The following is a 26727-nucleotide window of genomic DNA, read 5'->3' as shown; positions in this document are numbered from 1 at the left end:
TTGCCCTGTACCTTCCCTTTGGGGACTGCAATGCACACCACCCTCTGTTGGTGAGGGGAGTGCCACTTAGTCAGGTAGGGGGGCTTCCAACTTACTACATATGTTTTGTGTCCGTTCAATGACGGTTCTCCTACACACTTCAATGCCGCTCATGGCACATTCTCTGCCATCAATCTCATGATCTTCTCCCCTGCTCTCATGAATCCACTACACTGGTCACCCCATGATGGTCTTTGTGACAGTGACCACTTTCCGGTGATTGTATCATTTGCCTGCCACCGCCAGGCAGATAGGCTCTCACATTGGGTATTCTGCAGAACCAGTTGGCTATTATATAGGTCTGCTGTGTACCTCAACATCTCTCTTGGATTGCATTGATGTGGTCTTGTGAGATGTCACACTATTCTTAATGCTACTGGCACTGCTATGCTACTATTCACAGGTCCCACTCACCATTGACTGGTGCTGTGATGGACCAAGGACATAGCAGTTGCTATCCAGGACCACTGATGAGTGTTGCAATGATGTAAAAGACAGCCTTCACGGACTAACCTTACCGCTTGTCTCCATGCTAAGGGTTGCAACCTTGCTAAGTAGAGTAAAAATGAATGCTGGGGCACTATGTTTACTCCCTGGGGGATGTATGCCATCTCATTGCAGGTTTTGTCAAAGCTCTGTAGCCTTCCGGGCCACCAGCAACAATCAACTGTTCAGGATATTAGCCTACAGGGTGCTCTGCGTACTAATCCATTGGTCTTTGCAACAAAGCCTCGCAACATGCTTTGTGACAGTCGGTGTCCTCTTCCTATCCTACATCATTTCTCTGGCAGAAACATGGAGTTGTCCCCCTGCAGGTCTGGAGTTAGAATAGGCCTAAGGTATTCCTGTCTGTAATAAGAGGCAACTAAAAGGAGTTACACACGTTTCGGCCTTTGTGATGGTCCTGTGTTGGGTTTGACCTCCATCTTTCTAAATTTTCGCAGAGAGAGGGCCAATTGGGTAAGGGTGCCTTACATGGTGCATCGTGTCCATTGTGCATTGAGATCTTTAGTCCACTTTTTTATTTATTTATTTATTTATTTATTTATTGTTCCGTGGGACCACATTTAGGAGAAGTCTCCATGGTCATGGAACGAGTCAATACATGAAATTATAACACGATTGTAGAAACACATAAAATGAAACAAGTCGTTAGTTTAAATAAAGAAAATCAAGAATGTAACACTGGAATTTGCTTAATTTTTTATCTCTTCCAGGAGCTCCTCGACAGAATAGAAGGAGTGAGCCATGAGGAAACTCTTCAGTTTAGACTTAAAAGTGTTTGGGCTACTGCTAAGATTTTTGAGTTCTTGTGGTAGCTTATTGAAAATGGATGCAGCAGAATACTGCACTCCTTTCTGCACAAGAGTCAAGGAAGTGCATTCCACATGCAGATTTGATTTCTGCCTAGTATTAACTGAGTGAAAGCTGCTAACTCTTGGGAATAAGCTAATATTGCTAACAACAAACGACATTAAAGAAAATACATACTGTGAGGGCAATGTCAAAATTCCCAGACTATTGAATAGGGGTCGACAAGAGGTTTTCGAACTTACACCATACATAGCTCGAACAGCCCGTTTTTGAGCCAAAAATACCCTTTTTGAATCAGAAGAATTACCCCAAAAAATAATACCATATGACATAAGCGTATGAAAATATGCGAAGTATACTACTTTTCGTGTTGAAATGTCACTTATTTCAGATACTGTTCTAATGGTAAATAAAGCGGCATTTAGTTTCTGAACAAGATCCTGAACATGGGCTTTCCACAACAGCTTACTATCTATCCGTACGCCTAGGAACTTGAACTGTTCCGTCTCGCTTATAACATGCCCATTCTGTCTGATTAAAATGTCAGTTCTTGTTGAATTGTGGGTTAGAAACTGTAAAAACTGAGTCTTACTGTGATTTAGCATCAAATTATTTTCCACAAGCCACGAACTTACTTCATGAACTACATTATTTGATAATGTTTCAATATTACACACAAGATCCTTCACTACCAAGGTGGTGTCATCAGCAAACAGAAATATTTTTGAATCACCTGTAATACTAGAAGGCATATCATTTACATAAATAAGGAACAGCAGTGGCCCCAGCACCGACCCTTGGGGAACGCCCCATTAACAGTGCCCCATTGGGACTGAACATCATTACCACTCTCAATATTGCGGAGGATTACCTTCTGCTTTCTGTTCTTAAAGTAGGAGGCGAACCAATTGTAAGCTACTCCCCTTACTCCATAATGTTCCAACTTCTGCAGTAATATTTTGTGGTCAACACAGTCAAAAGCCTTCGTTAAATCAAAGAAAACACCTAACGTTCTCAACCTTTTATTTAATCCGTCCAAAACCTCACAGAGAAAAGAGAATATAGCATTTTCAGTTGTTAAGCCATTTCTAAAACCAAACTGTACATTTGACAGCAAATTATGTGAATTTAAATGCTGCAGTAACCTTGTATATACAAGCCTCTCGATAACTTTAGCAAACACCGATGGCATAGAAATAGGTCTATAATTGTCAACATTATCCCTGTCTCCCTTTTTATAAAGTGGCTTCACTACCGAGTACTTTAATCGGTCAGGAAACCGACCACTGCTAAAGGAAAAGTTACAGATATGGCTAAGTACTGAGCTAATATACGTGGAACAATACTTCAGTATTCTGCTAGATACCCCGTCATATCCATGAGAGTTCTTGGTCTTTAGTGATTTAATTATTAACTCAATCTCCCTCTTGTCAGTATCATGGAGGAGCATTTCAGGTAACAGTCTCGGAACACTTTTTTCTAAGAGCGCTATATGATTCCCTGTTGGGACTAGGTTTCTATTTAGTTCACCTGCTATATTCAGAAAGTGATTATTAAGTACTGTACATATATGCGACTTATCAGCAACACGGACATCCCCACTACGCACTGATTCTATATCCTCGACCTGTCTCTGCAGACCAGCCACTTCCTTTACGACTGACCATATGGTTTTAATTTTATCCTGAGACTTAGCTATTCTATCTGCATACCACATACTTTTTGCCTTCCTAATAACTTTTTTAAGCACCTTACAATACTGTTTGTAATGGGCTGCTGCATTTAGATTTTGACTGTTTCTAACGTTTTGATATAATTGCCACTTTGTTCTACAAGATATTCTTATCCCTTTAGTCAGCCACCCAGGCTGCCTGTTTGTGCTAGTACCCTGTTTTAAACGTTCTAACGGAAAGCAACTTTCAAAGAGCACGAGAAAAGTCTTGAGGAAAGCATTATATTTATCGTCTACTGTATCAGCACTATAAACATCTTGCCAATCTTGTTCCTTGATAAGGTTTACAAAAGTCTGTACAGCAACTGGATCAGCTTTCCTAAAAAGTTGGTAACTATATTTAACATGTGTTGAAGCACAAAAATCTTTTAGACTTAAAATTTGTGCATCATGATCTGAAAGGCCATTCACCTTTTTGCTAACAGAATGCCCTTCTAATAATGACGAATGAACAAAAATATTGTCTATGGTTGTTCTACTGTTCCCTTGCACCCTCGTTGGAAAGAATACGGTTTGCATAAGATTGTATGAATTAAGGAGGTCTACCAGCATCCTTTTCCTTGCACAGTCACTTATACAATTAATATTGAAGTCACCACATATAACTAACTTTTTGTATTTCCTATAAAGTGAACCAAGAACCTCCTCTAGCTTTAGCAAAAATGTTGTGAAATCGGAGTCTGGGGATCTATAAATAACAACAGTAAGAAGTTTAGCTCCACTAAATTTAACCACACCTGCACAACATTCAAACACCTTTTCAGTGCAGTACTTTGAAACATCAATTGACTCAAATGGGATACCGTTTCTCACATACATGGCTACTCCCCCACACCGCAAAGAGCTCCTAGAAAAGCTGCCAGCCAACCTGTATCCTGGTAAAGGAAGCCTCTGAATTATCTCCTTATTTAAGAAGTGTTCAGATATACTTTGTCATCGTTGCATTGCAGTCCTGCTAATTCTCCATCTGTTGGGCAAGGACATCTTCCTGGGTGTGTTTGCCACCATGCTCTATTACTTTCTGCAGCAACGATGACCATGGAGTTCTTAGCACCTTATACCCAAACGGTAGCCAGTCCGTTGTGGTGGTGCCACCATGTACCCTGTTGGTTGTAGCCCCCTGGCAACACAGGGATCACTCTGCTGATGTCTCCACTGTTAACTCCCCATATATGCCATGGAGTAGATGCCCATCGCCCTGGGCAATGGCCATCCTGCCAGGTGGCCCTTGCTGAGGCTGGGTGGTGTCTGTGGGAAGGGCTCCTGGTCGTAGTGGGTGGCATCAGGGTGGATGACAGACCATGAAGCGTAGTACATCATCTCTTGCTGATGGTCCACTGCCAGCAGTCTCTAAATGGGCAAAGTCTAACTTCAATGCCAAAAAATGACCCCAATTCGTTCCCCCTCTGGCCACACCATGGGAGGAATGTCAGGCTAAGGATGGCAGTGAAGCTTACTCGCCCTGGTACCTCGTATGTACGAGAGTTGATGGAGAATCTTTAATGTCCACGAAACCTCAGTTTTTTGCGGAGCGTTTGGAGGACAAGTTTGGGGAGCTGGAGGGCTTGTCCAAAATGTGCTCTGGATCGGTCTTGATAAAGACAGCATCCTCTGCCCAGTCAGACATTACTCACTTGTGACAAGTTGGGGGATTTTTCTGTTACCATCATGTCCCAGAAGAGATTAAATATGGTACAGGGTATTGTATTCCACAGGGATCTTCTTTTGCAGTCTGACGATGAGCTGCGTGCCAATTTAGAGTGGTGAGGTGTTAATTTTATCCGGCATGTCCATCAGGATATGAGGGATAATCAGGTTGCCACCGGTGCCTTCATCTTGGCCTTGGAATGTCCTCTCATTCACTAGACTCCACACTGAATCCTATAAAGCCCCATTTACAGAGTGGGAGCTCCTCAGTGCCCTTGCACATTGCCCCAATACAGCTCCTGGGCCAGATCGGATCCACAGTCAGATGATTAAACATCTCTCATCTGACTACTAGCAACACCTTGTCATCTTCAACCGGATCTAGTGGGATGGCTTCTTTCCATCGCAATGGTGGGAGAGTATCATCATTTCGGTGCTCAAACCTAGTCAAAACCTGCTTGATGTGGATAGTTATTGGCCCCTCAGTGTCACCAATGTTCTTTGTAAGCTGCTGGAACGTATGGTGTGTTGGCAGTTGGGCTGGGTCCTGGAGTCAGGTGGCCTACTGGCTCCATGTCACGGCCACTTCTGCCAGGGTTGCTGTACCACTGCTAATTTTGTTTTTAAGAACCTCTATCTTTTTGAATGGACAAGTATTAGCTGCAGAAACTGTGTGGCTGGGGATCAATTTAGTCCCTCGAGTCTGCCATCTGAACAGCATTTTCCAGATGCCACCGCATGGTTACTGTCTTTTTGATTTACGAAAAGCGTGCGACACCACCTTGCGACATAATGTCCTTGTCACATTATAGGAGTGGAGTCTCAGAGGCCCGCTCCTGATTTTTATCCAAAATTTCGTCTCTCATACTTTGTGTCAAAGTTGGTGCCTCCCATAGTTCCCCCATATCCAGGAGAATGGGGTCCCGCAGGGCTCTGTATTGAGTCTCTCTCTATTTCTAGTGACCATTAATGGTCTAGCAGCAGCCGTAAGGCCATTCGTCTCACCATCCCTGTATGCAGATGACTTCAGCTTCTCGTACTGCTTCACCAGTACTGGTGTTGCTGAGCACCGCCTACAGGAAGCCATCCACATGGTGCAGTCATTGGCTGTAGCCCACGGATTCCAGTTTTCGGCTGCAAAGTCGTGTGTTACACACTTCTGTCGGCATTGTACTGTTAATCCGGAACCAGTACTTTGCCTTCATGACCATCCACTCCTTGTAGTGGAGACATATTGATTCTTAGAACTGGATTTCAGTGCCCGGTTGACATGGCTACCTCACCTTCATCAGAAGCGGAAGTGCTGGCAGCACCTCAATGCCCTCCACTGCCGGAGCAACACCAACTGGGGTGCAGATCTCTGTATCTGTTGCAGCTCTACAGAGCCCTTGTTCAATCCCACCTTTACTATGGAAGTCTGGTTTATGGTTCAAAGGTGCCCTCTGCATTGTGTTTATTCGACCCAGTGCACCACTGTGGCATTCGCCTAGCGACAGGAGCTTCTAGGACGAGTCCGGTGACCAGTGTCCTTGTGGAGGCTGGAGTCCCTCTATTGCAGGTTAGAAGTGCACAACTGCTGGCGAGTTATGTTGCACGTGTATGTAGTTCTGCATATCCGAATCAGTCTTCTGTTCCCACCCACGGCAGTTCATCTCCTGCATCGGTGGCCCAGGTGTGGGCTTCCAATTGCAGTTTGTGTCCGATCCCTTCTTTCCTAACTGGAGTCCTTGCCTTTATCGCCTATACTTGAGGTCCATTCACATACACCTCAATAGTGTGCACCTAGGCCATGGCTTCGCCTGGACCTGTCACGTGAACCTAAGGTCTGTTAGCCCCGCAGCTCTCTGCTGCCACTTCCTCTAGATTCTTGACGTGTACCGAGGCCACGAAGTAGTTTACACAGACAGCTCAATGGCTGATGATCACTTCGGCTTCATGTATGTCCGTGGAGGACATATTGAACAGCATTCCTTGCCCATTGGCTGCAGTGCTTTCACTGCTGAGCTGGGGGTTACACTCGTGCTCTTCAGCACATCTGTTCATGCCCTGGGGTGTAATTTCTTCTGTGTACTGACTCCTTGAGCAGCCTACAAGCTATCAACCAGTGCTACCCTTGTCATTCTTTGATAACAACCATCCAGGAGTCATCCTGTATTCTCAAACAGTCCAGTCGTTCAGTAGTGGTTGTCTGGACCCTAGGTTATGTTGGAACCCCAGGCAACAAACTTAGCAACAGGCTACGCGGAAACCGCTTATGGAGACTGGCTTGTTTGCAACTGACCTGTCTTCAGTACTACACTGCAAGGTTTTGTGGTTTTGGGAGACGGAATGGCATAATCTCAGTACACACAACAGACTGCATGCCAGTAAGGAGACGACGAATGTGTGGAAGACCTCCATGCAGACCTCTCGCCTGGAATCTGTGGGTTCTCTGCTTTTTGTGACTTAGGCTACCTCCTGTGCTCGAATGACCTGCTTCAGTGTCGGTGCGGTGCCCGGCTGACAGTGGCCCGTATCTTGGTGATCTGCCCTCCTTTGGCTGCCCTGAGACACTCTTCAGTTACTGGACTTGTTGCCATTTATTTTAGCTGACAACACCTCATCAGCTAATTTAGTTTTACGTTTTATATGTGACGGTGGGTTTTATCATTCTATGTAAGTTGTAGCGCATGTCCTCTGTCCCTTTGTGTTCTCCACTCTTAATGCTTTTTGGATGTTTTTAATGTGTTGTTGCAGAATTGCTGGCTTTGCCTTTTATTCTCGTGGTCGGCCAGCCAGTCATCTGCGCTCTTGTTTTTACCTCTTCTACTTGTTTCTTGCTTCTCTATGTGGTTTTCTTTCCCCGTTTTGTCCATAGTAGTGTTGGTTGTCATTCCGTTATTCTTCTGGTTCTCCCTTTCTCATGTTTTGCTGTGTCTCTTCTTTTCTCTCCCCACCCCCTTATGTAATTATTTTATTGGTACAAGGGACAGATGACCACACAGTTTGTTCCCCCCTCCCCCCTCTCCCTCTTCTAAACCAACCAACAATGAGTTGAAGAAACCACCCTCTGTTTAAACCCCTGCCAAGATGAAGCCTATAATGAACACTTAAGTGAACAGGAATTCTTGGAGGCTCTTACCTCTCACGTGTCTTGGCCCCAGACCCTATTTACATCTGCAACCAGACGATCCACACTTTGGACATTACCCAGAGACATCTACTCAGCCCCCCATGGGGCATGCCACTCGTTAATGGGTTTGTGCTTGGCTACCACCGCCAAGACTTTGCAGTATTTTTCCCTTGCATGCTGAATGTCTATCCTCTTGCTATTCTTTTCCCTCTCCCTTGGGGAACATGTCAGGGGTATTATTAGGAATGTTCTGCGTTCTTTCACTGATGTGTGAACAATCTCACCTTTGGTTTTTCACTCCCTTTTCCTTTCTTTGTTTCTCTTCTCTCGTTCCTCTGCTTCGGCATTTGAGGATCCTCTTTTTTTTCTTCTTCCTCCCAGTGTGCTCCTGAAGGCCGGCCCATGTGTGTGACGCGTAACGGGTGACTGGCTAATGCGTAATTCCCAGCCCTGCGTCGACAGGTAGGGTTCGCACATACCCCCTGGTACAGGCCAGGCCCAAGGAGGATGACTGCCTGAGCTGCAACCTTCCCAAATTGCCGATTGGTCCCTGTCAGGTGTTCGGGGGGTGTGACCTGAGGTGTGAACAATCACCTAAGGCGGGTGTGCACTCTTGTGAAAGGGGCATCCAGATGGAAGGAGCGCACCATTGGAGACGCTGGCAATCATGGGGATTTCCTCACGGTGAGTCAATCATCTTCCCACTCAACAGCTACTAAACGTAATGTAATGAGGCTGATGAGTCACAGACCCCACTGCACCACGGTTCCTCATGGTCTCACATACTGAAGATGGTCAGTCCTTCCACACAGTAAATCTGTTTATTATTCAGAAAGGTGTTGAAGCAATTGCTGGCCCTGTGAAATCGTGCTCTCGTTTATGAAATGGCACTTTTTCTTTTGGAGACCACTTCTGATTCTTAAGCACAATTGCTTGCTGCCTCGCTTCTCCATGGCTACCCGCTTGTGTCGAGGCCCATAGAACTTGGAATTCTTTCTGTGGTGTAATTTACACCAGGCTGCTAGACGGTCTGAGGCCGAAATCTGATCTTACCTCTCTGATCAGGGTGTCATTGGCATCCATCGTGTAATGAAAAAGGTTGATTCCTACGTTGTGCTCACCCGCACTCTTTTCCTCACCTTTGATGTTGGTGCTTCCGTTCAAGCTCAAAGCAGGCTATGAAATAATCATTGTCTGGCTGTACAGTCCAAACCTGATGCGCTGCCAACAGTGTCATCATTTCAACCACACTAAGACGTCTTGTCGACACCACAGCCAAATGTCACCTGTGGTAGGGATGCACACGAGTGTGTGTCCACTTCCTCACTGCTGTGTCAACTGCAATGGCAGCTATGCCACCTCCTCTTGGGGTTGTCCCATGTATGTTGATGAGCAGACTGTTAAAGAGATCTGGGTAAAGGAAAAGGCGCCTTACCCAGTCACTTGCAAGTTACTGGCTAGTCGCATACCCTGTGTTCTCCTGTCTGGTACCTATAGTTCTGTTCTTGTTGCCCCTCGCTCCGTGAAGGACATGGTCATGCAGACAGGCTACCTACATGCAGATCTGAGGTTGTGAAATCGTCCCTTGTGGATTGAGTGTGCGGAGTTCTTCAGTTGACCATCTCGTTACTTTGTCCACCCATGTTATGAACGGTTTTCTGTTGAAATCCCAGACTGTAGCACTGTTTTTTAAATTTGGAGAAAGCCTACGACACATGCTGGAGAACTGGTATCCTCCGTACTCTTTACGTGTGGGGCTTCTGTGGTCTCCTGCCCTGTTTCCTTCAGGCATTTTTAAAAGATAGTTTTCAGGGTGCATGCGGGTTCTGCCTTGTTGGACCCCTTTATCCAGGAAAACGGTATGCCTCAGGGTTCTGTCCTGAGTGTCGTCCTCTTTGCTATTGCCATTAACCCTATAATGGCTTGTCTCCCACTGGGCGTCTCCAGCTCCCTTTTTGTTGAAAAGTTTGCCATCTACTGCAGTTCTCCACGGACCTGTCTCAGTGAGTTGCTTCTTCAGTGGTGTCTTTACCCCTGGAGCATCAGCAATGGCTTTTGCTTTTCCACTGACAAAAGCATCTGTATGAATTTCTGGTGACGCAAGTGGTTTCTCCCACAATCTTTAAATCTTGGGCCTGCTGCTCTTTCGTTTGTTGAAACTACAAAATTTCTTGGCTCTTGCTCAATAGGAAACTCCCTTAGTCCTCCCATGTATCTTAACTGGCAGCCCGCTGTATGTGGTTCCTCAGTGTCCTATGTGTCCTCTATTGCACTTCCTGGGGTGCCGATCGAACCACCCTCCTCAGTTTGTACCAGTCCCATGTCTGTTTGAAACTCAGCTATGGATGCTTTGTTTATGCATCTGCGTGCCCTTCCCTCTTATGCCATCTCAACACTCTCAACACTATCTACCATTGGCCATTCATTTGGCCGTGTGTGCATTTTACACCAGCCTGGTTGAGTGTCTGCATGCTGAAGTTGCTGAACTACCCTTGTCCTACTGCTGTGACTTTCTCCTCAACAGGTATGCATGCCATTTGCCATGTGTGGCCACCCATCCTATGCCTCCTCCTTCGATGATCCCTTTGATCATCAGTATGGGGGTTGGCCTTGTTCTGTTACCTCCTGGAGTTCGCTTTCAGCGCTTACTATGGTGATTTAACTTCACGCTACCTGGAACTCCCTCTGTGGGTGTGAACCCTTCACCACCTTGGCATCATAAAGTGGCCCATGTTAACCTTGGCCTTCATTCACTTCCTAAGGACCCTACTCCCAGCCTTGGTCTATCACATGCAGTTTCATGATCTTCGCATGGTACTTCACGATAGTATCTTTGTATACACTGATGACTCTCGGACTGACTGTGTGGTCAGGTGTGCCTTTCATTGGCGCCCGTGTCTTTAGATACCGGCTTCCGGCACACTCCTTAGTATTCACAGCCGAGCTCTTCCCTTGTATCAGGCCACGGAGTACATCCTGTGACATAGCCATTTCAATTGTCCTCTTCTCCGACTCCCTGAGTGCCCTTCAAAGTATGGGTGCTGTACACGGCCCATCCCTTAGTGGAGTAGGTCTAGGAAAACTGTCAATTGCTCACTTTTGGTTGAGCCAGTGTGATGTTTGTGTGGGTTTCTGGTCATGTTGGTCTGCCAGGAAATGAGGCTGCTGATGCTGCTTCCAAAGCTGCAGTACTAGTACCTCAGCCCACGAGTACCTATGTTCACTCAGATGATGTGTGTCCCGTCTGTCAGGTGGTGGTGTCCTTTTGGCATCACCAATGGTCCTCCCTTCACCAGAATAAGCTCCAGCTTATCAAGCCTCTCCCAGTAGCTTGGACGACCTCCTCTCGGCCCTCCTGGCAGGTGGAGGTTATTTTAACTGTATGTATTGGGCACTGCCTTTTTAGCCATTGTCATTTGCTAAGTGGAGCTGCCCCACCACTTTGTACACATTGCACCCAAGTTTTAACTGTCTGCCACTTCCTGATGGAACATCCATTTTTTAACCTCTTACATTCCTGTTTGGGTTTGCCTTCAGAGTTATCGCCTGTTTTAGCAAATAAAGCACAGGCTATTGACCGCATTTTACTTTTTATCTGCCAAAGCAATATGGTGATGGCCATTTAATTTTTATTTTTGGACCTCGATTTCTGTATGGTGTCTTTCTTAGCCTTTTTTCCACAAGTCTGTTTTTAGCTGTTTTCTATTACATCAGTTGAGACTGATATATAGTCATCTTTAAACTCCTCTCTGTCTTTGTGTTCTATAGTTTTGACTTGGGCATGTATGACCCCAGTTGCTTTTTTGCCTTAAAGCATAACATAACATAACAAAACAAAACATTGACTCAGGGTTTTCAACCACATTTGGCTCATAGGTGTCTTCCACTTGCAATGGTGAGACAGCATAGTTATGCCCATACTTAAGCCCGAGAAGAACCCAATGTCTCTAGACAGCTACCAACCGATTAGCCTGACCAACTTACTTTATAAACTGCTTGAGAGGATGGTTAGCTTCAAATTATGTTGGTTACTCAACTCTTCTTTGACCAAGGCATACGACACGGCTTGGTACCGTCACATTTTAGTTACAGCCCCCCCTCCCGTGACTGTCTTTTGCTGCCCTCTTCAGGTTTTTATCCATGATTTTTTACCCCACCAGCTCTAACCCAAAAGAGTTGGCACTTCTCTCAGCACCTCTAGAGTTCAGGAGAACGGTATCCCACATGGTTCTGTTAGGTGTAATACTGTTCCTCGTCACCATCAATGGGCCTCTGGGTACCCTGGCATTACATATCGACAGTTTTTCTACAAATATGGTGGAGCCCACTCCTGGTTTCTTATGCAATCGCCTTATTGCAAATGATGGGTGTCTCTGCTGATACCGTCCTAGGGTGGGATTGCCGGTTGGAATACGTCTCACTCCCTCCCCCCCCCTCCCCCTCCCAAACACACACACACACACACACACACACACACACACACACACACACACACACACACACACCTCTTCTCCTCAGGTGGTGTATGCTCCATTGATTAGGACCGACCTATCCCAGGATCCTAAGGTTTCTGTCGCTCCTACAGTATTCCAGCATCTGCTATGCTCCATCCTTGAAGAGTTCTGGGGTGCTACCATTTTTTACACAGATGGTTCTAAAATGATGGATAAAATGGGATATTATTTTGTCTCCTACTGGCATGGTACGCAATTTCCTGCTGGGATCATGTAGTGTGTTCACAGTAGAGCTGCTAGCCATTAGCAGGATCCTCCATTTTGTTACTCAGGCCTGCCTCCAGTGTTTTAATGTGTATAGACTCAGGGAGCAGCCTGTAGGTTATAGATTGATGCTACTCTCCTCACTTTGATCTCTGCTATCCATGAACTTCTCTCTACACTGCCTGCTCAGTTGTCTTTTTCTGGGTCTTGAGTCATGTGGGCATCCCAGGGAATGGACTGACTGACAGTTTGGTTAGAGAGGCAGACACTTACCTGCTGTTTCCTTTCATGATTCCAGGTGCAAATATATGGATACACATCAAACTTCTCTTTGCTCAATAGTGGAATGACCTCTGGTGCTCTACTGCTCTCAGTAATAAACTCTTCCTTCCACTCTTTTGGGAAGAAGTCCACTGTCTTATACCGCTGCATAATGGTCGTACTAGGCTCATACACTGTTTTCTCTTGTGTAACAAGCCACCCCCACAGTGTGGCTGTGGAGACAGACTGACAGTATCCCATATATTGGTAGAACGCCCCCAGTCTTTTTGTCCTTCATACTAAGTATAGCCTTCCAGATTCCTTGCCTTTAATATTGACAGACGGTTCACAGATGGTTGCCCTGGTCCTGAGTTTCCTATGTGAAAGTAGATTTTATTTTCAGTTAAGAGATTTTGTTTGTCTTGGAGCAGCAGGGTGGTTGTGGTTGGGGTCTCTTAGTTTCCTGTGTCTAGGACCCATGACCACTCCCCTTGCAAAGACTGCTTTTAGCCCTCTGTTTTTCTAGTTTTTAGATTTGGCCTACCCTGTTATGCCCTCTACTGTGTATTCTTCAGCTTCCTCTCTTTATGGTATGATCCCTCAGACTGGATTTGCCCACTTTCATCAGATACCACTGTCTTATGCAAGTAATTTTTGAATCTGGCGGCTGATGACCTCACCATTTAGTCCCATACTCCACCTCAACCAGTCAGTCAGTCAGTCACTTAACGGTTAAAATTCATATGGAGGTAATGTGTGTGTGAGAATGTCAACATCAGTTTTGATTTAAACTGCGCAAAAAAAAGAACTTGAGCTCATTTAATTTCCATAACATTTTGTGTTGAACAGTGTTGTTGTGTGCAGTCACAGTTTTCCTGGATGTGAGTACTGTCACACGCAATTGCATTGTAGACAAATATTTCCTTGGTAGCATTTTGGGCACTGCTTTACTATCCAGAATGCAATTAATATCCATTAGCAAACTCCCATTTAGATAAACTAAACTTTCTTGTTATTATTGCTATTAAAATAAAGCATCTGCAAATCTTTGACACTACCCTTTTCCTTTTGCTACCACTTTATCACCATTTCGTGAGTTCCTGCTGTTACATTCATATTTTCAAAGTTGTTAATACCCTAATATTAATAATCATTGTCTAATAGTCCTTTAATTGCAAATGATACTGTCACAACATTTGTAAATTTTTTTTGGCAATAAGTGATATGTAAGAGAAGGTTTCCCTGGCTTTATTTTGCTTAAAAATGCACAGATAGATATCAGTAAATTGTTAAATTTTAAATACCTGTTACTACTTTTTACTTCTAGTTGACTGAAATTTTGATTTTCTCAATGTGAACATCACGTAAAAGATTTTAGGTGACATATTGAACTTCTTATTTACAGGGAACTCCAGGTCTCGAAAGAATAGTGACATTGTTCTTTTTTTGTGCCGATTTGGCTATAAGAGCGCTTTGTGAGGGCAATGTTGCGCTCTTTCATGAAATAGTGTCGTGGACCGTATTTTATTTGCGAAGGAGTGATTCTCTGGTAAGTTATTTTTAATGCAGGCAAGCAACCATACAGTTTTGTGCATTTTTTTATCCTTCATTTGTGGTGCTGCTACAGCTGCTGCCATTGACATCACCATTATTATAGTCAATTTGTTATATTTATTGTTTACTCTACATATTCTTTAGGCTTCCAGCTGTGAAGTGTTCTGAACAATTCTACTTAACCTTCAAGGTTTATTCAGCTAATTGTAAAGGTCAGTTCGTGGTATCATGTCAAAGAATAGGGACTGAATTTTTAGATGGGGGTGATATGTGCTTGGCAATATTTTGTCTGCAATAGATGGAAACTTCACAACCTTACTGAAGAATTTGTTATTAGTATGGCAAGCATTTAATTTTTTAAAACTCTCATTTTTAGCATTTTTACTCATTTACAGATTATTTACCATAAGTTTTGCTACTTTGTGCAGGTATTACACTCTTTGGCTTATATATTTTATAAAACGATCTATTAATACTAAAGTTTTGAAGAGAGACTGTAATGTAATTAGTGTCAGACTTACTATAATTATTGTATCTACACAAATGTAAGACAACCCTGAATATAAAATTACCCTTTTTTTTTTTTTTTAGAGGCCCCACGAGCAAAATTTTTTACCATGTTGTGACTAATGAAAATTATAAACTGTTTCACTGACAAAAAGTATCTGCTAAATAGTTAACAAACTTATGGCTTAATTGTCTACCTTTTGATAATACTAAGAAATAAAATAAACAAAAGAAATGGTTTACATTAAGTTTTGGACTGTTTTCTTTTCTGCCATTTTTGCTTAATAGCAGTGTTGCCAGTGGTATCACTGTTCTTAATCATTATCATCCTGCTAGAACAAATGTGATATTTGTCTTTGTAATAAATATTTGGCTGTTCCTTCCAAATATGTTGGAATTTCTGAGGTTGTTGTGGTGGGACCTGAGAGCACACGTTTCTTTTAAATACATATCTGATTTTACTTCTGTACTGATATGAGAATATTACAATCTACATTGATCCCGATCGTATCGTCCACCTGCCTGTCTCTCATTGGCTGTGTAGAACCAGCTGGCCCAAGCCCTTCCATTCTCATCATAAATCTTGGTGAGTGTTGACAAGATTGTAGCAGAAGACACACATGTATGCCACTGGACCCTATCTGGACATGGACCATCTCCTGCAGAAATGAATACTCAACCATAGTATTAGCTAAATTTTCATTTCAGTTTGATTCTGACTACAAAAAGATTCAGACAAACTGCAGTTAAAAGGTGGTAGAAATTCATAAAAAGGCAAAGATATGTGGTATAGATTCTCATGGTTGGTAACACAATGAAATTTACTGCTTGCTTACCGATCCCCTCCCTGCAATCTCCATGGCTCTCAGCCAAGCTGGTGTCACTGTTCCCCTTCCAATCCTTTTGTAGTGCTGGGCTTGAGCAACTGAAAAACGGATCACAATATCTTCTAGTGTGCAGGTCATTTGTAACAACACCAACAAGTGAAAGCTCACAATTCCAAATTCAGTCCCAGTATCTACATGTTCCTTGTTCTGTGATCTAGTGACATCTCTTGGTACTATCTCCATGACGGGTCTTCCTGCTTTAGCTTATTCTCATGATAAAAGTTACTTTAATACGATTTACTTCCTCTGTTAAACATTTAATTCTGGATTTTTTTCGTTCTTGTTTCAACTGAATGTCACTGTTATGTTCTAAAGCTGATTAAATGCTGGCAACTCATTTCTGTTTTTGAAAGCTATTTCCTCCTGTGTTTCACGAAGTTGTCAAATTATAATACATTGTTGTAGTGGCTCGTTTATAGTTCCTCGTGTATCTCTTGTGCTAGTGTTTTGGCACATGAGAATTCGAGTAACTTAGATATTGTATCAGCACTTCTTCGTATCAGGAAATCTCGAGCCTGTTGGAATGCGAATATTGTTTGCTGAGCCCTGCCGTTCAGAATTCTTCTAATAGCCACAACAACCAAAGCTTCATCTCTAAATGTAAGATAACTGCTATAAATGTTAGACTGATATATTCAACTAAACAATGTAAAAATGTTGACCTCAGCAACAATAGTTTCATATGTGAATATGATGACCCTGCAATTTTTTTTAATTGCAAATTTGGGATAAAATCTTGTCTTATAATCAGGTAAATATGGCAACTGTAAAGTGGCAAAAGTCAATGGCTGGTTGGTTCCTATATAGGAAACACATTTCTACACTTGCTGCAGCTTTAGATGAACAAGATAGTGTTTGTATTCTGATGCATCAAGTTCTGCTATGTTACTTTTATCATCAGATTATTCCAAAACTTCTGCTACTTCCAAACTTCAGATCCGCTATCTGTTGTTCCTCCTCATTGAAAAGTACTGTAGAACTGAAAACCTAGAAATACTGAACGTAGTTGCATAGTAAAAAAGATTTGTGTTAGCATTAGAAAAAGACTTAAAAATTACAACATTCAGTAATTACAGTAGATTAGTGGGTGTAATAAAACAAGAACGGTTTCTATTAGCAATGAAATGAACTTTGTACACAGTCCTGTTACATACAACCCAAGTTGTATGTGACTGTTGTCATTACAAACAACATAGAGGTTTCGATTGTAGTGGAAGTAACCTTAACTGTGAAAGAGGGAAGGAAGTGAAGTCACATTACTTTATTTCACAGTTGTTTAAACTGGAGACGGTAAGCTGAAGTAAATCCACATTTCTGACTCCAATGATAGTTGCATTGTCAAGGATACCTCACTGTGTAAAATAAGCTGTTGAACTCTGAACAAAGTAATTTTGTAAACACCAATATCATTCTCTGGGTTAGAGGTATCTGCAAGTGTATTCCTCACTAGAACTGTGTTGACAGTATGGGAAAGTAAAAAGTTAAAACAATAATATTGTCAATTATTAGTACTGTTTTATCTTAAAGTAATATAATATGCTCTCTAGAGAGCTAATAAATCTCAGGTTAATGATGTATGAATGATTGAAGTATGCGCTCTTGCTGTGGGAGTACATCATAATTCTAAACGCACATCAGAAACTACTAACAACATTTATAGATTCTAGGATCCCTACCATTTTTGTGGTGAACTTGAACATTTAAGATCGGTTCTCTGCTCAGTTAAGCCTTCACTGGCTTATGGGTTCAAAACATAATTGCTACTCTTACACGGGCCTTGACTGTGATATTACATCTAAATCTTATTAAAAATCAGCAGGTTGACTTCCTTGGACTTCATCTGATTTTGGCTGATAGGGCACAGCATAGTACCTAATGCAATTGCAACATCAAGCTGAATGTCACCCAGTGTTCATTGTGTACATAGATCAGTTTTTCTCCTCTGCATGGACTCTTGATATGACTGAGAGAATAGAGTTAATTGTACTGGTGATCTTACAGGAGCCTTCCATAATACAAGGGGCAATAATCCTGTAATATGCATGTAATAAAGTAAAATGATTTTAGTCAGATGATTACAAAAATACACCTTGGCAACAGAAAACAAACCAACCATCAAAAAGGAAAACAGAGAGAACATAATGTTGGCAAAGTTTAGTTGCTAGCCCAAAGAACAGTGTTTACACTTTTAATCATTGTCCAGACGTCGCTTTCCGCACAGCCCCTGCTGCGCACCATGGTAGAGTGCAACTCCAGGAATGTGTGGGTATTTGTTATGCATCCCTTAGCCTACTATAGTGGAAACTACTGGTGTGTCGAGTTATTTCTGTGGACTTGTTTACATAGGTGAGGGTAACCCTGAGGTTGTGATTATGCCAACTGCTTGGTTGGTTTGAAGCAGCTGATGTTAAGTCCCAAGTTTCCTGCTTGTGGAAAGGGGCATTTGGTGTCAGCAAATATGATGGTTTGACCAGTTCCAGTGATTCTAGTAGTGGTTTGCTGTTCCATTATTTTCACCATACGTTTATTGTGTTAGAGTATTTGGAAAGAAGCAGATGATGATGGTTTCCTGGTTGTAACTGTGGGTACACTGCATCTGTCCTTAGCATCACATTGCACTTCTGACATGCAACTCGTTCTCAAATGACATTCTTTTTTAATGCTGGGCCACACAAGTTTGTGTCATCAGCTTAATGGTGGCTTTTGTGCTGGGGTGGAAGAGGTTTTGAATACGGTCAAATAGTTTTACATAGCATTTCAGGCACAAATGGTGATTAGAGACAAATCATGTATTGGCATTGTCGGTGGATCACGATAGCATATATCCTTCAACTTTCCCCACAGAAAGAAATTCAGGGACGTCAGATACGGTGAACGTGTGGGCCACGGTAGGTTGCTTAGACAACCAACCAACCAACCTGTCATGAAATACGCTATTCAGTACCGCTTCAACCACACGTGAGCTATGTGCCAGACATCCATCATGATGGAAGTACATCGCTATTCTGTCATGCAGTGAAATATCTTGTTGGTAGGACATTACGTAGGAAATCGACATACATTGCACCATTTAGATTGCCACTAAGGTCGCTGATGTTCCACTTGTTGCAGCCATTGTGGACTTTCCATTGCCCAAATGTGCATATTATGCTGCTGTTGGTGAATGATGCTTCGTCGCTAAATAGAACACGTGTAAAAGTCTGTCATCGTCCCATAATTTCTCTTCTGCCCAGTGGCAGGACTGTAGACGACATTCAAAGTCGTCGCCATGCAATTCCTGGTGCATAGAAATATGGTACAGGTGCAGTCGATGTTGATGTATCATTCTCAACACGGACGTTTCCGAGATTCCCGATTCTCGCGCATTTTGTCTGCTGCTGATGTGCGGATTAGCCGCGACAGCAGCTAGAACACCTACTTCGGCATCATCATTAGTTGCAGGTCGTGGTTGACGTTTCACATGTGGCTGAACACTTCCTGTTTCCTTAAATAAAGTAACTATCCGGCGAATGGTCCGGACATTTGAATGGTATCGTCGAGAACACCGAGCAGCATACATAGCACAGGCCCGTTGAAAATTTTGATCACAATAGCCATACATCAACACGGTATCGACCCTTTCTGCAATTGGTAAATGGTCCATTTTAACACGGGTAATGTATCACGAAGCAAATACCGTCCGCATTGGTGGAATGTTAGGTGATACCACGTACTTATACTTTCTATTACAGTGCCATCTATCACAAAGCGAAAAAGTGGTCCAACTAAAACATTCATATTTTTTTACGTACTACACGAATATGTATTAAAAAATGGGGGTTCCTATTTTAAAAAATGCAGTTGATATCCGTTTGACGTATGGCAGTGCCATGTAGCAGGCCAACCATAGCGCCATCTGGTTTCCCCCTTCAAGCTAGAAGAGTTTCGTTCTTTGTAGTTTCTTCGTTTGATGCTTATTTCGCGAGGTATTTGGTCGAGTCACTATCAATGGACCACCCTGCGTCAAGCCTAGATATTTAATCAATGTGACTGTGTTGGCTAGCACCCTACTAATGCTGTATTTGAATATTATTGGATTACAGGATTATTTTATATACTCATTTGCATTAGCTTACCTTTTTCTGCTTTTAGAGCCAGGTGCCATTCGTGACAAACAAGAAATTTTGTCAGTCATCATGTATCCTCCTGCAGTGACTACAATGACACATTGCCGTATACAACAGCATCATCAGTAAACGACTGAAGAGTGCTGCTCACTGTATCTGCTACATAATTTATGTTCTGTATATAGAAAATAATAGTGGCACTATCACACTTCCCTGGACCACTACTGATAGCACCTTTGTCTCCATTGAACAATCAACGTGGAAGACAACATAAAGGGATCTCTTACTTAAGAAGTCTGTGTGCCACTCACATATGTGGGAACCTATCCCATATGCTCACTTTCATTATGTACACAGTGGGGCACTGTGTCAAATGCTTTTTCAGAAATCTAGGAATAGGATATCGTGAGAGAACTGCAAGTTGTTTACATCTGGTTTGCCGAATTCAGTCATGGTTGAGCAACTGTCAGTGACAAGTTTTGTGTAGCTCCAAAGTAGGTTGTTGTTCCAAATAATACTGATTCTTTGCACAACTTGACTGAAGTGATAGGTTTCTGCCTTGTGGGCGAGATAGCCATATTGTTGATTGCAGTACATTTGATTTTCCTTGAACATTTAGCTATGAATATAGTATTTTTCCAGTGGATTCTGCCCAATTTCACTGAAACTCAAAAGCATGCTCATGTTAGTTGGCGCAAGAAAATGCTAAAAAAAATTTGTCTGAGAAAATGAAAATTGTATATCTACCATATTAAGAGATGAAACTTAACTATTAGGCATATTTGTACGAGCTACAAACCCGGCAGCACTACACTGTGTGGGTATTCAAAGAGGAGCCAAAACCACTAAAACTGGTTCATTTGCAAAGCTCTTCCAAGAAAATCATAGCTCGATTCTTTGGTTATACTAGAGATCACTGTAGGGCAGAGTTACTTCTTTTTTATATGAGGAACCGTTTTTAAAGCTCATTTCGTTTTGGAACCTCTAGTTCGTTTCGGTAGTGTTACAAATGCAACTTTCTGTAAATAGATTATTTGCAACACAAATAATTTATACATATGAGTTTCAAAAAGTAATTTCAAAATTAACTTGTAAGTTGTTAAAATTTGTATATAAAATAGCACAAATGGGGATTGAAAGTTTAATTAGTGGCACTGGTTCTTACTTTCGCAGATGTACTCAATACTAGGTTTAAAGATGAATATTGAATTCTCATGACAAGTTCTTCAGGTTGTAGTACTTACTGCTGTTGACACACATGCTGGGAAATCTGTTGTACATATGTATTATGTACTTGAAAATGGTGAAAGCACCAAATAGACATTTTGCAGCAATAGAGGATATTCATCTTTCAAGCTGCACCAAAATTTCACTAACACACAATGACTCAAATGTCCAATACAATAAAAAATGTTGCGTTCTTCTGCTGACACTGTGGAACTTGTGTTGTGGTAAAGGTTAGAGAAAAACAAGGTTTGTGAAGCATTAGAGTAAATTCACTCTTTGTGACGAGCAACTGAGAGAAAAGGTGGAATAACTTTGATCTAAAATATACTTGGAGTTCTGCTACTCCTTTCCACAATTCCACTGATAAATCAGACATTGCCTGTAAAACTGCATGCCTCTCACCATTAGCATCAGACCTGACAAACAAAACAGATGTTTCAGTTGCGGCTTAGTGAAGGGTACTTATGGACTGTGTGAAGGGTTATGGAAGTAACTCAGATTCTTAGTTAAGATAGCTATAAGGGGCAGTCAAATGAGAAGAAGAAAATGAAACCATATATTTCAAAAGGAAACCCATAAATGTTAATACACTGACATCCTTGTTAGACAAGATGGTTCTGTAAGCAACTATAAACAATTTTGCATGAAGATAGTGACAAAGTGTGCACTTCTTCCAGAGCAAATCGACAGCCACAGATGTTTTTCTTCAGGGCTCCAAAAATATGGAAATCACATGGTGAGAGACATTACCGTATGAAAGATGTGCAAGGGCTTCCCAGTAAAATTTCTGCTATCTACTCGAAACAATGGGTGGCCCCACATGTTGCCTAGGTTTTCAGCTATGCTGCAGAAGTTTTGATGGGGAGCCCTTACAAATTCTCCATGCAGTCATGATTTCTCCTGTCTTCTTCAGGCAGAGGCGCATTCCTAGGTACGGTCGTGGTTTAATGGATAACTTGATAACATTTATCCATGTAGGTATTTCTCACAGTGGTAAGTGTATTAACTGTTATGCCAGTTACATTTTAAATACACTGAGATAATAAATTCATGGGATAGTGATGTGCACATACAAAGATAGTGGTAGTATTGTGTACACAAGGTATAAAAAGTCAGTGCAGTTGTGGAGCTGTCATTTGAGCTAAAGTGATTCATGTGGAAAGGATTCAGACGTGATTGTGGCCACACGACAGGAATTAAGACTTTCAGTGTGGAGTGCTAGTTGGAGTTAGATGCATGGCAGTTCCATTTCAGAAATCATTATGGAATTGTGTTCAGGGATCCACATTGTCAAGAGTGTGCTGAGAAAATCAAATTTCAGGCAGTACCTTTCACCATGGACAACAGTGGCCTTTGGACTTCACTTCACGACCAAGAGCAGTGGCTAATGTGTAGAGTTCAGTTCTAACAGACCAGCAATACTGCATGAAATAACAGAAACCAATGTAGGATGTACAATGAACGTATCTTATCAGGACCGTGTGGCAAAATTTGGCATAATACGCTATGGCAGCAGATTACCACTGCCACTGCCTTTGGTAACGTACAGTGTCACCTGCAGCGCCTGTTCTGTGTCATTGACTATATTGGTTGGATTGTAGACGACTGTGGCCTGGTCAGATGAGTCCAGATTTTAGTTGGTAAGAGCAGATGGTAGAGGAAGTGTTGGGCACAGCCCCCCACGAAGCCATGGGTCCAAGTTCTCAAGGCAATGTGCAAGGTGGTGGTGCTGTCATGGGCTGTGTTTACCTGGAGTGGACAGGGTCCTCTGCTCCAAGTGAAGCAGATTTTTGACTGGAAATGGTTATGTTCAGTTACTTGGAGACTCTTTGCAGCCAGTCATGGGCTTCACATTCCCAAAAAAAAGAAATTTTTATGGATAACAGTGCACTATGTCTCGGGCCACAATTGTTCAGTTACATTGAGAAACATTGTGGACGATAGTAGGAAATAATTTGGCCACTGAGATTGTCTGACACGAATCTCATCAAACATATAGGGAACATAATTGAAAGTTCAGTTTGTGCACAAATCCTGCATCAGTATTTCTGCAGGGGAATCGCAGGAACTTAATGAATCCATGCCACATAATTGCTGCACTGCACGTGGCGAAAGGTAGTTGCTGCACTGCACGTGGCGAAAGGTAGTTGCTGCACTGCACGTGGCGAAAGGTAGTTGCTGCACTGCACGTGGCGAAAGGTAGTTGCTGCACTGCACGTGGCGAAAGGTAGTTGCTGCACTGCACGGGGCGAAAGGTAGTTGCTGCACTGCACGGGGCGAAAGGTAGTTGCTGCACTGCACGGGGCGAAAGGTAGTTGCTGCACTGCACGGGGCGAAAGGTAGTTGCTGCACTGCACGGGGCGAAAGGTAGTTGCTGCACTGCACGGGGCGAAAGGTAGTTGCTGCACTGCACGGGGCGAAAGGTAGTTGCTGCACTGCACGGGGCGAAAGGTAGTTGCTGCACTGCACGGGGCGAAAGGTAGTTGCTGCACTGCACGGGGCGAAAGGTAGTTGCTGCACTGCACGGGGCGAAAGGTAGTTGCTTGGATGTTATTTTATTTCAGTTCTGAAAAAAGATTCTCAAGGTTGTCATGTTTTGTCTGTGTGTATGGAAATGCTAAACCATTTAATATGTTACATTTTTGTAAGTACACCAAAAACTGTGCCACAGCCCCTGTTGACCTGACATCACTGCATTAATTTATTGATCAGTTGATAAGTTTTTTGAACTGTTGTATTTTCAGAGCTTTGTTTAATGAGCTGTTGGGTCATTCACTGGCTTTGTGGTGGTGGAAGTGTGTGTTAATCCATTTAAGATTCAATTAAACTCTGTGCTATCTAGAATGAATCTCTCACCTAAATTATAGATCCTAATTTTGTCATTGGGCTCGGCATTTAGTGTAGTACTATTTAGAAATGGCAAATGAGAACTGGGTTTCTTGTGACCCATGAGCAGATCTGTGTAAAAGTGCTGGCAGTGATGGTTTTCTTCCCTCAAATTTACAACCATCTTTATTTTTTTATTTTTTATTTATATATAATTTTTTTTTTTTGCAGGTTGCAGTTTCTCCGAAAAAATCGTCCTACATTATTACTTTAACAACATGTGTTGTTGGAATAGTAACTCTCATGTTCTTAATGAAAAGGATTTAATTGTGAAAAAATGGAATTATGCAACTTATTTTGTATGTTGATATTTTTGATAATATTTTTCTTAAAAGTAAGCATTTCTTTGCTCAACGAAGTAAATCTACTAAAGGAATTGTTAATTATACAAACACTTTATCACATGTGTTCCGAAATACCTTAGTATGTGAATATAGATCTAAATTTAGCTTGTAAGGAATATACATATTATTATGTAGGTATTATTCTTTCTTGTGTTTTTAAGGCTATTTATTTGTTACATGTGTTCATTAATTTTCTCCATTTGTAGTAACACTTTTTAAAAATTTATTTAAAAATAAATATATTGAGACTTTCAACATTCATCAAATTTTTTGTGGATCTGGTGCATTTATTCAGGAAATGGGTGTGTTTTCTTTTCAGACAGCAGTTCTACTGTTGCATAATAGGTATGGGTTACGTGTAATCATCCTTGTATTGCTTGAGGATTTCCAAAAGATTTTACAATATTTTTTGTTGAATTTCTGTGAGCAGTATATGCTAAATGTTATTTTTAATGCTGAATTATAAATAATTCACTTGTTGGATGATTAAGTCTAACACTTCTATTCACATGTCATAACAACCAGGCTACACCACCCAGTCAGCTTCAGTGGCAATACTTCTTATGAATCTCCTCATCTCATAAATCACACTTTATAAAAACGCAGTTGCCCACAATTCATTATTAAAGTTGTCACAAACATTTTGTGTGGCACTGCTTCTCAGTCCACATCCACTACTTGTAGATGGAGTAAACAGTTACTATTTGCAAGAACCAAAGTAGTTCATTTGACCAGAAAAATTCAGGCAACAAAAGTATAGAGCATAAAAGCTGACAATCCAGACATAAATACCAATTACCTTTTAATTTAGTGTCCAAAAAATTAAAACGTGTTATTGTAAATTCTGAAGTCTTGGCTTTCTAATAGTAGTGTCAGTACAGCCAAAACTACTCATTAGCTCACTCAAAATCTATCATTTAATGTCATTATAAAAGGTTGTTACTCACTACTTTCAATTAACAAGGTTTACAGTAAAACTAAATTCTTTCTTGTAATAGACACGTTGAAAGTTTTCCTATGAATACTAAATTTGCGTGGTATTATGATCTGAATAATTTTTGGACACAACATACTAGACATACAGGACATGGGTAACTAAATTTAGGTGGAAAAAATAGATATTAGTGCAAAAAGTGCAGATGGAAAGTTTCTAGCTTGTGCTGTTTCAACCTGATGATTGTAACCAGGGCCAGTGAAATATTAACTGTGAGAATTCTGAGTACTGTTAATATACCATCAATTAATAACACCAAGAAAAATTCTGAGATTTAATGTAGATGTTTATCCAAATGTACTTAACAAATGGATGTTGCATTGGTGGATCAGGCTTCCCACATTTTAAGTCAGTGGCCTAAAAATATAGGCATAGGAACATGGTTTGCTTCAGAAGTAAAACCTGCAAGTACTACAAATAAAATTAGTGGACCAGTCTTTAAATGAAAGATTTGAGGTAACAGTAGCAAAAGCATTGCTACTGGATCACGAAACTGGAAGAAAAATGCTTTCCAATAACCTTCCATAATCCAGTATATACGTGCCGAAGGATGCCAAAATAATATTTGTATTCCAGGTACATTTCTAAGAAGGAAAACAACATTGAGGTTTAACTTCCTATTGATGTCATTAGAGTAAAAGCTCAGATTGGACAGTGGATGAGATCAGATATGGTCCTTCCTAAGGAACAAACATGTTATTTCCTAATATGATTTAATGAAATGATACAAACCTGAACTTGTTTGGGTGATTAGAAACTTTAAACGGTCAGCTATTTTAGATACACAAATTCTGATTCTACAGTCTGTTGGCTGTGTGTGAAACTTAGTATTCAGCCACAAATGTAATTTGATGTTGAAGGTCGTATGAGGATAAATTATATTGCGATACAATGGAAGTGGCCTGGGGTAACAAGCCACTTCGGTGCAAGGGTGGTTTGCAGCAGTGAATCGTAGAGTGTGGAAGACATTGGTATCTCAGAAAAATATCAAAAAGTTAGTTTTATTGAGATTACTACTACTACTACTACTACTACTACTACTACACTTGTAGTGCTGTGCCACATCCCCTGTAGCACATGGCACAGTTGACTTGGGGTGCACGGCTGTGACCAGCTTTGTCAAGAAGTCTGCCATCACATTGTCTGGGAATGCTGACACCCAGGAGGGCCACTTAGCAGCACATATTCCAGTTGGGTGTGGTGTGGCACTAGTGCTACGGAAGCCTGCCAGAACTCCTTTAGGGGATGAAAGCCCCTAGGAGTGGAACTTGTACCATGAATGAAGGTGTGAGGGCCTGGACACTCCCACCAGCATAGGAGGGCGGTAGCTGTACCACCCGGGTCACAATCTGGTGCTTCCCTGGGCAGAAGTATGGCTGCTGCTGAAGTAGACCTGAAG

The 26727-nt window shown here is 41.9% G+C and overlaps 1 protein-coding gene across 1 annotated transcript in view; it reads left to right on the top strand.

The window, feature by feature from the left end:
* LOC124795124 overlaps positions 1–24415 on the top strand; it is a 49148-nt gene extending 24733 nt beyond the window's left edge. Inside the window, exons 4-5 of the mRNA XM_047258987.1 lie at positions 14229–14372; positions 24162–24415. Of these exons, the coding sequence (XP_047114943.1) occupies positions 14229–14372; positions 24162–24257 (240 nt within the window). The 3' untranslated portion in view covers positions 24258–24415. The remainder of the gene's footprint in view (positions 1–14228; positions 14373–24161) is intronic.
* The last annotated feature ends 2312 nt before the right edge of the window (positions 24416–26727 follow it).

Source organism: Schistocerca piceifrons, chromosome 4 (genome assembly GCF_021461385.2).
Source record: "Schistocerca piceifrons isolate TAMUIC-IGC-003096 chromosome 4, iqSchPice1.1, whole genome shotgun sequence".
Classification (NCBI taxonomy): Eukaryota; Metazoa; Arthropoda; class Insecta; order Orthoptera; family Acrididae; genus Schistocerca; species Schistocerca piceifrons.
This window is presented reverse-complemented; position numbering and strand designations above follow the sequence as displayed.